Source organism: Neodiprion pinetum, chromosome 3 (genome assembly GCF_021155775.2).
Source record: "Neodiprion pinetum isolate iyNeoPine1 chromosome 3, iyNeoPine1.2, whole genome shotgun sequence".
Lineage (NCBI taxonomy): Eukaryota > Metazoa > Arthropoda > Insecta > Hymenoptera > Diprionidae > Neodiprion > Neodiprion pinetum.
The window spans coordinates 38,245,883-38,260,173 of NC_060234.1; the positions used below are offsets into that span (position 1 = coordinate 38,245,883).

At 37.0% G+C, this 14,291-nt stretch overlaps 1 protein-coding gene across 8 annotated transcripts in view; it reads left to right on the forward strand.

Moving 5' to 3' along the window:
* Positions 1–1,123: 1,123 nt before the first annotated feature.
* The window catches only part of LOC124214120 (KH domain-containing, RNA-binding, signal transduction-associated protein 2-like), a 69,386-nt gene continuing 56,218 nt past the window's right edge, over positions 1,124–14,291 (forward strand). For 5 of the 8 annotated variants that reach the window (XR_011176613.1, XR_011176614.1, XM_069134301.1 and 2 more), the window contains exon 1: positions 1,125–1,468. Coding sequence is in view for 6 of the 8 variants with exons in the window: in XM_069134301.1 (XP_068990402.1) it covers positions 1,264–1,468 (205 nt within the window). In the remaining 2 variants the exon portion in view is untranslated. Of the gene's footprint in view, positions 1,469–14,291 lie in introns of all 8 variants that reach the window. The other 3 variants (XM_069134299.1, XM_069134300.1, XM_069134302.1) reach the window with 1 other exon arrangement.

Here is a 14,291-nt window from a genome sequence, read left to right on the forward strand (position 1 = left end):
TAACGAAGCGGTCTCCGGTTAAAGATTTACATACATGATTTTCAAAATCTTAAGCGTCGTTGATTGGCCATCGCAATGAAACGATATGATTATGTTAAACATCGCATTGTCCTTTGTCGATGTTTGGTTTTGCATTTAATTCGTGTAACATGAATGACTTTTTAAAAATAATTTCTTTCATTAGCTAAAATATTGTGTAAAATCATTTCGCAAACTTCACATAATGATTCCACTTTGTAGATTTGATTTTGCAATCGCAACCAAACTTTTTCCCACAGACAAACTGAAAAGTATTTTCATTTACGTTGGAAACATTTCTATTAATTTTCGTGGTTGCATTGGTACGATTTTTTTGTCACTTGTACCGACTTATACTGACCCCAAAATTAACTTACGGTAACATAATGTTGATTCTCAAAATTGAATCTTTTTTCGGAGTGTATAATAATATCGTCTCCACGTACGACTCGCAGGGCTATTTTTTTTTCATTTCGTAACCACGTTATTTCAATTAAATCTAAGTGCGTGTGTACGGATGGGCCGGGCACGAGGTATTCCATCGCAGTTCGATTCACCCCTGCAGACTTAAATAAACCTACAGTCTTTGATTTTTATTCAAATTTTAGCACCCTTACATCCCCTTTATCTTAATTTTCCGAATTTCTCCCCTATTACGCAAGTAAACAATAAGAGTCGCAGCTGATTGGTAAGTTTAAAAAAACATTCGCTTCTATATTCACCATATTTTATTCTTTAATAAAAATTCTTAAAAAATCTATCGACACGCATATCATGCATAAAAATAACTCTCGACGTGCTGTAAAAATACCAGCGCTGTATTTCAATTCGACGTAACCAAAAATACCTAAAGGAAAAAAACAAACGCGTACTATCTCAAGCGAAAATAAAAAGTTGCATCTCACGGGCCTCCGCTTTTATCAGCACTCGACGCGTGCTTGAAACACATCGAGAGGATCGAGAGTCAGACGTCGCGGCGTGGCGTCCGTGTTGGGGGGGGAGGCCGAGTATCGGACAGCCGTTGTTGCTCTCGGCATCGGCGTGCGTCGATTGTGGCGCCCCGAGCGGCGGCGTGACAAAGCTCGATTCGTGCCGTTGCGCATCGCGTTCGGCGCTGTCCGCCATTGTGCCGTCCACACAGTTCGTCACCCGAATCACCGCGCCGTGCGTCCCTGGCAATATCGCCGTATTATCGCGTTTAAACTGTCCCGAAAAGCCGACAAAATAAGTAAAATATCTGTAATAATGGCCGACAGATCGAGCAATGGTGAATATAAGTATCAGCGGGAGGACAGCAGCGAGAGCAAGCCGAGGATACCGCTCGAGAAGGAGCGCGAGGAGAAGGACCATCAGGCCGACAAGGCCGGGGAATACGTCAGGGAGCTGCTGCAGGAGAAGTTGGAGCTCGATGGATCCAAGTGGCCCAACGCCCATCGACTCATCGATCAAGGTCAGTCTCGAAACACCCTCTGCGATTTTTACGAACCCTCGGACCTCGCGCCTGCCGGGCATTGTCGAATCGATGTTTTTCGCACGGTTGATACATCCGCCGCTGCCGCCATCTTGTCAGCCGAATGTATGCACGCCTATGTGTGTATGTACACAAATCCTGGCCTTATTCGCGTCACTGCGAGAATTCGTTCATTCGCCCTTTTTGTCCTGTTGTTTGAATCCTCGTCGAGGGTAAGGACGGACCCTGGCTTACCATCGGAGGGATACGTCCCAGGTCCGTTTCGTTCCCTTTAATTATTATTCGCATTTTTAATCCGCGAAGAAGTTTGATGTTAAAAATTTGCTTACAGTTTTTTCTGATCGTCGGTTGATTTCAGGAAAGTTAGTCACTTGACGAAACGTTTGTACAAAATTCATTCCGTATGTTTTTATTGGATAGAATAAACTCTCCGGGGTTTCGTTAGGAGAGTTTATGAAATTATACGGTTTAATTTGTAATCATTGGGGGGTCGATCAATTTCACTCCCTCCTGAAAGTACGACCAAATAATAAAGGATTTGACTGGAAATGCGTCGCGTTGCGTTAAATTTATTGATTTAAACCTCGTGGCGAAGTAATTCATCGACGGACAGACTCCATTTAGTGATATAATACGAAAACGTCGTCTCTGAAGTTGTGCTTTCATCCATGAACAAAAATCTTTCCATCTCTGAAAAATTCGTGCACATTGTGCGTAAAACTTACAGAGATTTATTTATCTTTACTACAAAAAGAATTAATTGCTGTTCCAAATTCTACGATACAAACAATTTTACGTGCTTGCAGGCGCAGTATAAAATATTCAAGAATATATTCTTGTAGCCTCATATATTATAACAGACCTGTTTGTCTATTTCCACGATGCCATCGAGTCAATGAAGTAGTTCAATGATTCAGAGAGTAGATTAATTAATTATCAACGCAGTATAGTCGTAAGTAGAAAATTAATGTTTCTCAGCGATACCATGAAATTGAAAAAACCCCGGAGGCCCTTCGTATAATGTTTACTTATTTATTTATTTATTTATTAAATTTACACACGGGCGAGGCCGACATACAGGTAGAAAAGTACATATCTACCAGCAGACTAGGTAGTTGAAAGAGTCGGAGAAAGAAATATAGAAAAAATAATAATAATAATGTTAAATACATCCGTGTCGTTGTCGGGTGTATTTAATTTCCAATTTCGGAGCTAGCTGCTTAATGATCCAAAAATCGTCACGACCCGTATTATAATACACGGTAATTACATTCACGTAATCGGTAAACGTGACAATTACAGTTACGTGTTATTCTCACAGTTTTTGGCTATTTTGCAAACTGTGCAATGAATTTCAGACAACCCTGAGGGTGCGAACTAATGATTTTCCTAAACATGCATCGTTAAAGTAACGTTTCTAACTTCAACCTCATGAAAATAAAGTTGCATTAGGGTTAAAAATATGCAAATATGCGACTTTGCTCCATACGTTTTTCTTTTTTACACATCTACCCAAAGTTTTATCGTTATCGTTATTATATTAGGTATCTTTTTTCTACCACGATTTTTTCCCATTGAATTCGGTTCAATTTCTACGCCCTACGCGTATACATGTATATACGTATTATGTACAGGGCCAATGTTTTAGTCATGAGTTTGTTTCGCCGAGCACGCAAACGACGAGAAGGAGGAGGAGAGGCGCAACTTCTTCGTGTGATTAAACATTTTTCTTCTCTCTCTTTTGCCATACTTTATAGCTAAGAAAATTTAGTCAAATTAATGCAGCCCGTAAAAAATGGGTGAGACAAAAAAATTTCAATTTCAAAATAGGCCCATCGAAATGCCGCGACTCGTATACTTTTTACAGTAACACACTTCATGCACATACATACAGCTTATTATATAATATTATATCAAATCCATGTCTTGAATCCTAAAAATTTTTATTTCCATCGTTGCAAATAGGTATCGCGTAATAATGAATCAATGAAAAACAAATTTTTTTTTTTTTATTTGTATTCGTAAAATAACGTCAGGTTTGACAAAAACTTGGTAATTGCATCCGTAATCTAGTGATACATAGTAACGGGTAAATTTTTCTCTGCGAATTTCCGTATTTCCTTTCACCTTTGCAGTATAATTCTCTGACTTCCGCCCAATTCGCCAAAGTTCAAGAAGCACGCGAGAATTCAAGAGCCGCCGCTGTGCACACGCTGCCTTTTTTTTAAATATACGAAGCAAGCAAGTCATGGGAAAGCCTTATGCTTAGATATGAGTACATACGCAACACGTAACGTACGTGAATTGTGCTTATACGTCCGAATTATAACGCTGAATTAAGTGTATTTAAAAGGGCTTATACTGCACGAGGACGTCGAGACGAGGCCGGAGAATGACACTGTTTATATGGTAAATTCTGTCGTGTCTTCCTCCTCTTGCCTTCGTTTGCACGAGCAAGCAGAAGAATAAACTCTCTTCTTGCTACTTTTATTATTACACGTATGTATATATATAGTAACACATATACATAAATGTATATACGTATGTAAGGTGTATGTGCATTACTTTTACATAACATTATCACGTACATACACACACACACACACAAACACGCATTATCCCGGCGACGGTTGTGTTATTCTCTGAAATTACGAAACTGAGAGATGAGATGTGGGTGACACGTATTTGTTTTTTCCCCCTTTCTCTTATATACTTATACGGATTAGACTGCGTGAAAAGCGAAAAAATAAAAAAAAATAAAAAATTGAAAAAAAGGAACAATATGTAACGGAAAAATGTGATATCCTTGCGAAAGAATATTCTTTATGTCACAATTTTGAACTCTGGCGGCGGAAATCCGTCCCGCGATGGAACGCCAGAAACAGTATCGTAATATCTTTGGGCTTTTCACTTGTTCGATATCATCCAATAATTGTATTTGTTTATATCTATTTTATATTTATTTTTTTTTCATCCTTTTCGCTCCAATCTAACTGCCCGCACGCAGTCGTGTCGTAAATTTCTATAGCTTCTTATTACCGTGGAGCCAACAGTCATCATCATCATCACCATCACCATCATCATCACCATTATCATCATCGGTACCTGCAAAAAGTTTCCATTATAATCCGCGCGGCGCGGCGCAGCCTCGTTTAGGGGAGGCCGAACCCTTTGATAATTGTTACGAGAATTACTCTTCGCTAATGAAGGAAAACAATTGTTAATGTGTTAATTCTGAAAATACTACCCCACCAACTGTAATAATTCTGGAAATGGCCGCCATAGGAAAATTCAACGGGCTTTTTTACGCCTGACGCTGGACGAGATACACTCTAAGTAACTGGGTTTTGTTATTTTTATTTGTTTCGCTTGTTTTTACTTTCCCTTTTTTTTTTTTCATACAGACCCACACACACACCGGTTACTTTATATTTTCATTTCCAAAATTGGCGACATTGTATCGTTAACGCATTTCGTCTCAATTCTTTCCCAAAAGCTTACTTTGTAACTGGTCCAAGTAATAAAATACTGGAATAGATATTATATCATATATTATGCATTTTTTTTCACTCTTCTACTTCGAGATTCGATACGTATCGAATTAATGCGTGATGTGACAGCAGGTTCAACATTTTACATTCCTTTATATGTATACATATATGTCGATGCTTTTACGATGATCGAAGAGGAAATTATATATTATGATATCAATATTGAATGTGAAACAAAGTGGTGATTTTATGACCCAAATGATTAGCGGAGTGAATTTCTGTCATTTGAATTTCCGGTAGGCTTTGGTGAATATGAATTTATCGGTAGTAAAACAAGTACCTCCTATCAATCAGAGTACATATTTCAATTTGACAACGTTACTCACTTATTGTTGATACGGTCAATTTTACCCATCGATTAATGCTGCACGGGTTGCTAAGATCTCGCAGATTATAGTCAAGATCACGGCCAGCTGATTTTGACTTTTTCGCATCCTCCTTGGAAGTATTTGAATTATTGATTAAAACACGGTTCACCGCGCTTTCGTCGTATATTAAATCGACACATCGAATCGGACGGCTGCGGCATCCTGATAATAATAGTTATATATATATATATAAGCTTTAACGCAACGTGTAAATGTCACATTGAATCTGAGGATTTCACCGCAACCGAGTCCTCGCTGCCCAAAGCTTTTGCACGTAAGCTTGTATAAGCCCAGGTCTAATTGTCAATATGACAAGGGGTGGAGGGGGATGAACCCATGCGGTTTGCTTGCAAATACCACGGACGCAATCTAAGTTTCTTGGAGAAGATCTTGCGAATAATTAACCAACCGATTATTAGGTACACATGAGTTATGAAAATTCACATCATGTCTGTACTCTAGAAATGTGGTTGTATATATATGCATATGGGACTTTCCACGCCAACTCAGTAAACGGTTGACTATGACATTTTTTAATTTCACCAAGGATTTCTTCTACGTTAGTACGGCGCCTGAAAAGTTTTCAAAATTTTTTTCAAATTCTTTGAATCAGTCGTTTTAACCATGTGATGTTTTGAAAACTCGTGTCAAAAATACCCAAATTCATTTTTATGAAACAAGAGAAAAAAACATTTGGTTTCCGAAATGAAACATTTTCATCCAAGATTCAGAGTGAGTCCTCGTTTTTCTATATTATTTTTAAAATCCCTTTTCTATTTTATCAATAGTTTTTTTTTTTTTTTCTGTTTTCATACCTGTTGAAGATCCGTTATGATACATACCGTATCTCCGATTTGATTACTAATTGTTTTTATTTGCTTCTCTGGTTGTAAAATACACTCACAATTTGTTTAAAATTTTTCAAATAGATTTTCAATAGGCATGATAATAAAAAAAATGATAAGGAAAATAAAAAAAATAGATAAAAAAATTAGTTCCCATTCTGAAATCTTGGGTGAAAATGTTTCATCATAGAGTAAAGACAAGTGATTCAAAAAATTTGAAGAAAATTCTTGGAAGCTCTTCAAGGGTCGTAAATTAAAAAATATCGTGATCGACCGTTTACTAAGTTGACGTGGAAAGTCCCATGTATATCTTATAAAGATTGCAGTGATAAATCAATTAGTAAAAAAACCTGTTTTTCATTCCAAATATTCGCACGTTGTGCGTTGGATTTCCCGTACAATAGAAGAGAACCTGAGAACAAATGTTGGTACGACTGTTATTTGATTCGAGTATCGGAACGGGTTCTATGATTATTTTTTTTTTTTTTTTTTTTCTTCTCTCGATGTTCTTTTAAGGAGGATTCTTGTAGATAATTCTGTAAAATCAGTCAGGCGCGAAGAGGGGCGAAAGAGACTCGTTAATCTGGAGTCGAAGACTGTACATTGTGAGTAGACGGGCCAAAAGCGACTATGAATCCCCCCCAAGGGAAAAGGGTTTCTTGATTCGGAGACACGGACGATCAGCGACTCGCGACCTTCTCCTTTGGGGGGCAAACGAAGACGAAGATGTGATCCTGCAATGGTCCGTGCGAACGAAACGTTCCTCCATTCGTCAGGTTTAACGGCAAGGTTATTCATCCCTTCCTTATCCTGATCAAGTAGGTTACACGGGTACTCCAGCCCTACTTTAATACAAACGCAATCGTTATAGGCGGCCAATAATTCGCCCGACGAAATACGCGGCAGCTGAGTTGGACATGCAGGTCTCTTCTTTATGTGATACATGTACATTTGCCTTTGGTGTGCGTACGTGAGAAAAGTAGCAAAGCAACCGAGTATAGAAGACGAATAAGACGAGGAATAAGAATAAGATGAAAAGACGATTGTAGACCATTCCGAGGAAATGGGGAATCGGTTCAACAAAGATACTCGAAAGACCGAGGAATAAAAGACTGCAGGCAGGGTTTTGGACGTATAATCTCTGTACGGGCGTACATATGGATGTATTTATCGATCTGTTTCACTTTTTTTCTTTTTCTTCCTTTTTCCTCCTCCGCCGCTTCTGCTTCTTCTTCTTCTTCTCCTTCTACTTAACAGACCGCTATCTCGTCTCCCGCAATCTGCGATCTTTGCCGGATACGACGCGGTGCAATGTAGATACATCTTGTACCTACACGGCCCTTCCTTTTCCTGTTTACAGAACTTTATCAAGATGTGCAGGAAATTAAATTTTCTCTCCTTCGAACGACTGCAGGTGTATCCATTTCCGCTTCGTGATCTGTTTTTGTTTTTTATTTATTTATTTTTTTAAATCTATACCATCGCTTTTTTACCGCACACGATTTTCACACCGCATTTTCTAACTTCCCGTTCATCGGAGCGGTGTCTTCCTTAATCTTCATCAATTTTCTACCACCAGGCAATTTTATATTCATCGCAGATTTTTCAACGCGTCGTCATGATTGCGATAAAATTGGAATTTTGGAACACCGTTGTAAAAACGGTTCCTCTTTGTTGTTCTGTTCGCGATCTTCTTTCGTCATCTTTTTCTCTTTTCCACTTCCAGTTATTACTGCGTACTCCACTAATTACTGCTTTCAAGTTGAGGTACTTGAGTAGGTACTTACATTCTGCTCTTTCATGTTTGGACGCGTAACGTGTTTCGGAATATGTGATGCGGTTTTATTGAACGCTTTTATACTTCCAGTAAATGACATTAATCGAGTTTAAATCACGCGTATATGTGGTAATCAATTTTACTACCGGTGTAATATACAAACCTACCCTACGCTTGAAGAAGTAGTAGAAAAAAGATGCGTAGAAATTACGTGAAACTAAATAACGGAACATTCGAATTTCTCCCGAAGAAAGTAATCAGGTTAAAAAAATAAAACGGACGTATAAAACGTAGAAGAACGAGAATTACAAGTCGCGTATAAACGAATTTGACCGAGACGATCTATTTTTTTAATCGAAATTGAGGAATAAAATAATATCATAGATTCTGTAATAAGTATAACACTTTCTTTGTGCGAAGCGAATCAATGAATTTTATTTAGCGTATATTTGTGTTGCACTTTGTGGTACATATACATAATATATATATACAAGTTTTTACGAGCAAGGTTTCTTACACTCTAGTACTGTAATAATTATCGAGAAAATGGGTAATTTCACCTCTCAAACCGCTCCAGGCTCGACTCATGTTTCAAAATCCATTTTAATTTTCCGGGGTTGCACGAGTAGTGCTGCATAAATGCATCTACGGCAGTCGCGTATTTATAATGCAAGCGAGCGTATACATATACGTACATGTATATTTACGTATACATATAATAATTATAATTTGCACTTTGATCTACGCTGCATGAATTTCTCGGTTCGCCGACTGCTTCGTGATACGCGCTAGTATATCGTAAGAAAAAGAGCCTAGTACACCTGGAATAACATTTAAGTGGTAAAATGTAGTTTGCGAAATAAAATAAAGTCGTTGCAAGTGCAAAAAGTTGGCCAACAAGTAAATAGAAAAGAGGGAACTGCAGTGTTGTGTAAATTGATAATAGGGTTGGATTACGATGACAATTACGTAAACTTAACCGATCGATAGATTTACACAGAGATTCTCCGCACTTACAGAGAAATTTGGTGATCTGCACTTGCGTAATTCGCAATAATTGCGACGGACGTGCGAAATATATATGTGTGTGTGTATAAATGACGGACAATATTTGTTTATGTAACGATGTACGTGTTTGCATTCGGTAACAAATTAACAATCGTTTCGCTGATGTCACACGATTATGAAGTGTAAATTATCAACTGACGTTGTACCCTTCGCAAAACACTCGCGTAACAGCTACTGTAGGGATGGTGGTTCGGTAACGAAATTATCAAAAGGTATAAGAGGAGAAGCATTGCGTAGACCTATTTTCCTGCGAATTGATAAATATTTCGTACTTGGGTACAAGGATTACGCAATCTGCTTTTGCGACGAAACCTGAGTTTAGACGCGGCATTATATACGCACCGAGAAAGTCTGGTGTGTATGAGCCATTCCGACCCAAATTGACCTAGCTCTGACTTTCACCATCGGCAATTTTTTATTTTAATTCTAAGGATCATATATTTAAAAAAAAAAAAACGTTTTTTACCGAGATGTAAATTTTTTGCCCCAGGGGTTTGATTTTATTCCTCAATAATTTGATAGACTCGATAGATCGGCGCTAAATTTTTTCTCACACATTCTTTGGTTTAGAAACTAAAAGCGACACAAACAATTGAAAAGTCTTGTGAAAAATGTCATTAAATATGAATTTGTATTTTTTCAAATTACAATCAATTCGGGTTTTTTCACTTCTCGTGTTATTTTTCATTATGGCTACTCGTAGTTTATTTATTTATTTTTTTTCTGTTTCTATAGCGACATAGGTAATTATTTTAACAGTGATTGATCAATCTCAACGCCTTATTTTTTAACTGATAAAATTCAGTTAACCGAACGAACAAATTTAACGTTACAATAACTAGAAAATTTAGTATCGACAACTGTGATCACATTGAATAGTTACTCGTAACCACATTTTCTTATATAACTTCAATAATCTTCGAACCGTTATTTCAACGACGCTCATTTTACTAGAATTTTCTAGTAACCATGAGAAATGAAATTTTTCACAGTGTGTGCATTCGGTTCCCGTGTACACTGGTGATAGAACTGTGATAATCTGCATCAGGGGAAATTATGTTTGAGTATAAGGTACACGACGTGTTCATCATTTTCGTATCGTTAGGTCACCTCGTAGTGCACCAAAGGTTGCGTAGTAATCCTACCCTAGCCGACCGAGCAAACTCACTCTTTTTCTTCCCATATTACATAAACAAACGAACGGAAATGTGAGAATAGTTAACAAACCACATATTTTTGTTTCACGATTTTTGGGATGTGAGTATTTTTTCTGACTTTCGCTTTTACAAAAGAGCGATGCACAGTCGAAATTTGAAACCTTTCCGCTCGTTTGTTTATGTAACACAGGACGAAAAAAAAGGTGAGTTTTCTCGGTCGGTAAGGGTAGGAGTACTGCATTACTTTAAACGGGTCCATTCGAATAGTCGTGCAGCCACCTCGGATATCCTCTATTCTCTCAGATATGTGTCACTGCACGTTCAGTAATGTAATATTTTTATTTTATTACATACCGTTATCGTAGCGTGGCTACAAAAATATTACCCACTCGATGCCCCGAGGTATTTACATTTTTTTTTTTTTTTTCCCCATCGATATAACGTACGAGCGCAATTTTTATTTACTTTTTTTTTTGTCTTTCAAACAAAAATTCCTCACGTTTTACGTGAAAATATACAATTATTTTATGTATTTTCAATTTTATTGAGACAATGAGAAAACACGAGTAATACTGTATCATGTAAATTAAACATTTTTATATTGAGCCTGAAGTTGAGCATTTTGTGCTTTTGAATAGCTTGACTTAAATTTCATTTACTGTAAATTACATTATTGTTAAAGATCGATCGGTCGAAATTCCGAGTCGATAAAATAACGTGGAAGCCATATTTTTCTAGAGCGTTATAACCGTCGAGAAATATTGATTATTCAAAGTAACGTTCCAACACTGCGCTTCCATTGAACCAAAGTTAATCAACCATTGGTCTGTTTGAAACGATAATTCAACTGCACGACTTCAGTGATTATGACGTACCTACAGTCCTTTTGAATTTTAACAATACAATCAATTTTTTCTTCAATTAAATTTACTTCTATTCTTTTTTTGTTTTATTAACTGCCGGATCTACATTCATATTATTAATGATTAACGTCGTTGCGTTAATTTTTCTGATTCCGTGTAATCGATAAGCGGGAATCTCGCACTCATGTATATCCATGACACGTTATTACAGACCTCGCTCGCTTATTATACGTTCATGGCAGCGAGTTTCGTACAGTTTAATGCTTTAATGCAGTGCTGGCCCTATTCGGGCCAGTTATCGCCTCTTCGTAGCTATGCTAGGAGGGTGTTCGTTGCACAAGTACGAGTGACGTAAACCGGACCCTTTCGGACTAATTTTCAAGTTTCAGTACTATCAAACCAATATGCATGCTTGAGATGACATTTTGAATCGGAAAAAAAAACCAAACGACATGAAATTGCTGTGCGTAGTGTTTCAAATCTGTCAGCACTTAGCCGATTGTTCTGTGGTATTTTTTGACGAAATTTATCGTCATAAAGTCACAATACGTTATACTTACGTGCATGTGTAAACGTGATTTGTAGCATTATATGGAAAAAATTTTACGGGCAGATTCGGTTTTCGTCACATGCACAGAGACAGTGTTTATTCTGTATATTGTGGAGCAAATTTTAGCAGACGACGGATCGTGCAGTCGATAGCAATTCACTCTGTATAGTATTAAATAAACTGCTGCATAAATTTCTTCAAATCAACACTTACAACCAACTTATCACGTCCTTAAAAATTGATAAGAGAATCAAATTATTGTCCTGGAATTTGTCGGTTAATCGTTTCTGAAACTCTTGGATCAATAGTCCTGGAATCTAAATTCTCAATTGCAGCAGACGCCCTGTAAATTCCTCGTTTGTTACATACGTTACATAAATGTATACGTGTATGGGATTTAACGGCGTATAAACATTGTTCATATTTTATAATTTTCCACATGCTTCTCTATTCTCTATATTGCTAGAATGCCTCGTAGGGTCGGTACGAGCCCGAATATCCCCCGGCAACATTACAAGGGGACGAGTAATTTAGTTTATTTATTATATACCTTGCCTAGTTGCGTGTCTGAGGTAATTGCAACGTCACGCGAATGATGATACTGACAATGAATTCGTCGCCGCACACATCCAACGTAAGTTATTAGTAATAATAACACGAGTTACGTTATTACACATGTAACAGTTGGAGACAATTTAATTGCCGTAAGGAAAAACGATTCGTATAAACGTCACCGCGTCGCTGCGATTACGATATGAAAGTAATAATAATAACAAGAACAAGAGTAATTGCCAGACAACTTTTGAGCAATTTTTCTTCTTCTTTTTCATCTCCTATAATCCTACACTCTTTACGCCTGGGATGTTTCGCGATTCGCGAATTAAAATTGTTTTTTTCTCTTTTCTTCGTCTCTTCATCTTTCTTTCTTTCTTTCTTTTTGTTGCTAAGTTGGCACGTATATACATACACACTAGGCACTCGTGATTACACGTACACAAAATACTAGCCTCCGGCGGTGCTTTTGCCGCAGAAACGGTTGGCGTGTAATAACACAGAGCATAAACGCGAGATGAAATGTGAATTACATTTTACGTTTCGCGTATTATTGTTTTTGTTAGACAAAATTGATAATTGAGGCACGTGTGCGATGACAGTGTGGGGATTGTTGTACATGTAACTCGAGTCGCGTTGTATTAGATGCGTATGGGAGATTACATGGAAAATTAGCAGCCCAAGTACCTCACCTCCCACTTCGATTCTGATCATATTTTAGTATAATGTTCTTACCAACCTAAAAGGGTCTCGGGAATTTCTTTAAATTTTCTCTTCAGCCACTGGTGAAATTTATACAAAATTGAAAAACCAATTACGGAAACGCTATTTTTTTTTTAAATCTCAATAAGTTTACACCGATTTTATGATTCAAAATGTGATTTTTGAACAACATACGATAATCAAATCTCAATATTTACGGTTTTTCCATGTCGGAATTGTTTTTGTTTTTTTATTTTTTATATGCCTCGATCTAAATAAATTGCAGAATCACATTATTTTCATGATTCCATGATCTATTTTGATCCAGGAATATTAAAAAATAAGGTAACAAAAAGAAAACAATTCACGAGATATTTTCGCAGCAGTGCGAACATGATACTGAAAAATGATTGAAATCAAAGAGAATGAGGTACATGAGCTACTAATTTGACGTGGAATGCTCCATATATAGTATAGTGTTATTTGTAAGTTGTAACTAAGTAGACACGTCGTTGGATTCGTGGGGATTATTTGACACCTTGATAAAACGGATAGAAAAAGTGGACGAAAGAAGCATGCATGTATAATTGCATATTTTAATTTCGGTTGTGCAATTGTTGAAATTTCATTATTGTTGATTAATTCCCAGTCGAATATTAAAGTTTCATAGATAAATAAATAAACCAAACGAATTCGTGTAATATAGAACGTTTATCTCGTCTCGTGACGCGCATAATTTTCATTTTGTTTTTCTCCATTCTTTTTTTGGCGAGGCGATTCTTATCGTCGAAGAGAATTGCGCTAGAGATACTCGAGAGAGGTTTGCGAATGGGCTCGTCGTCGTTCTACGCACGCGAAGAAGTGCTGACCGAGTGTCCGTACCCTCCATAATCGTATATCATAGAACAAAGGTACCTGAAAACGGCTTTACGTAATGGAGAAATTCTTTCGCTTAGGACCGTGATGCACGGCCACTCGGTGAAAAAGAAATTTGATTTTGTTTCTAAAACTATTCGTGATACGATGGGATACGAAAATCCATGAAAATATCTGTAAATTTAACAATATTACATTGTTTTTTGTTTGTTTTTTTGACAAATTTTATAATCGAAATTATTTTTACTTGAGAATCCATTAAAAACAACGATTAAACAACGATTAATTCGTTACAATTATATTATACTTTACAACATGAATTCCGTAATTTTACGTAACAACTTTCTCTACGTTCTTATTATCGGTTAAAAAATTAAAAATAAATCAGCAACGGCACTGAAATATAATAAAATTGTAAATAATTGGTCTCTTCCTGTGTTCTGCTTCGTGTGCGTTTATTTATTTATTTTTTTCGGAACGACTTCTGACCGCA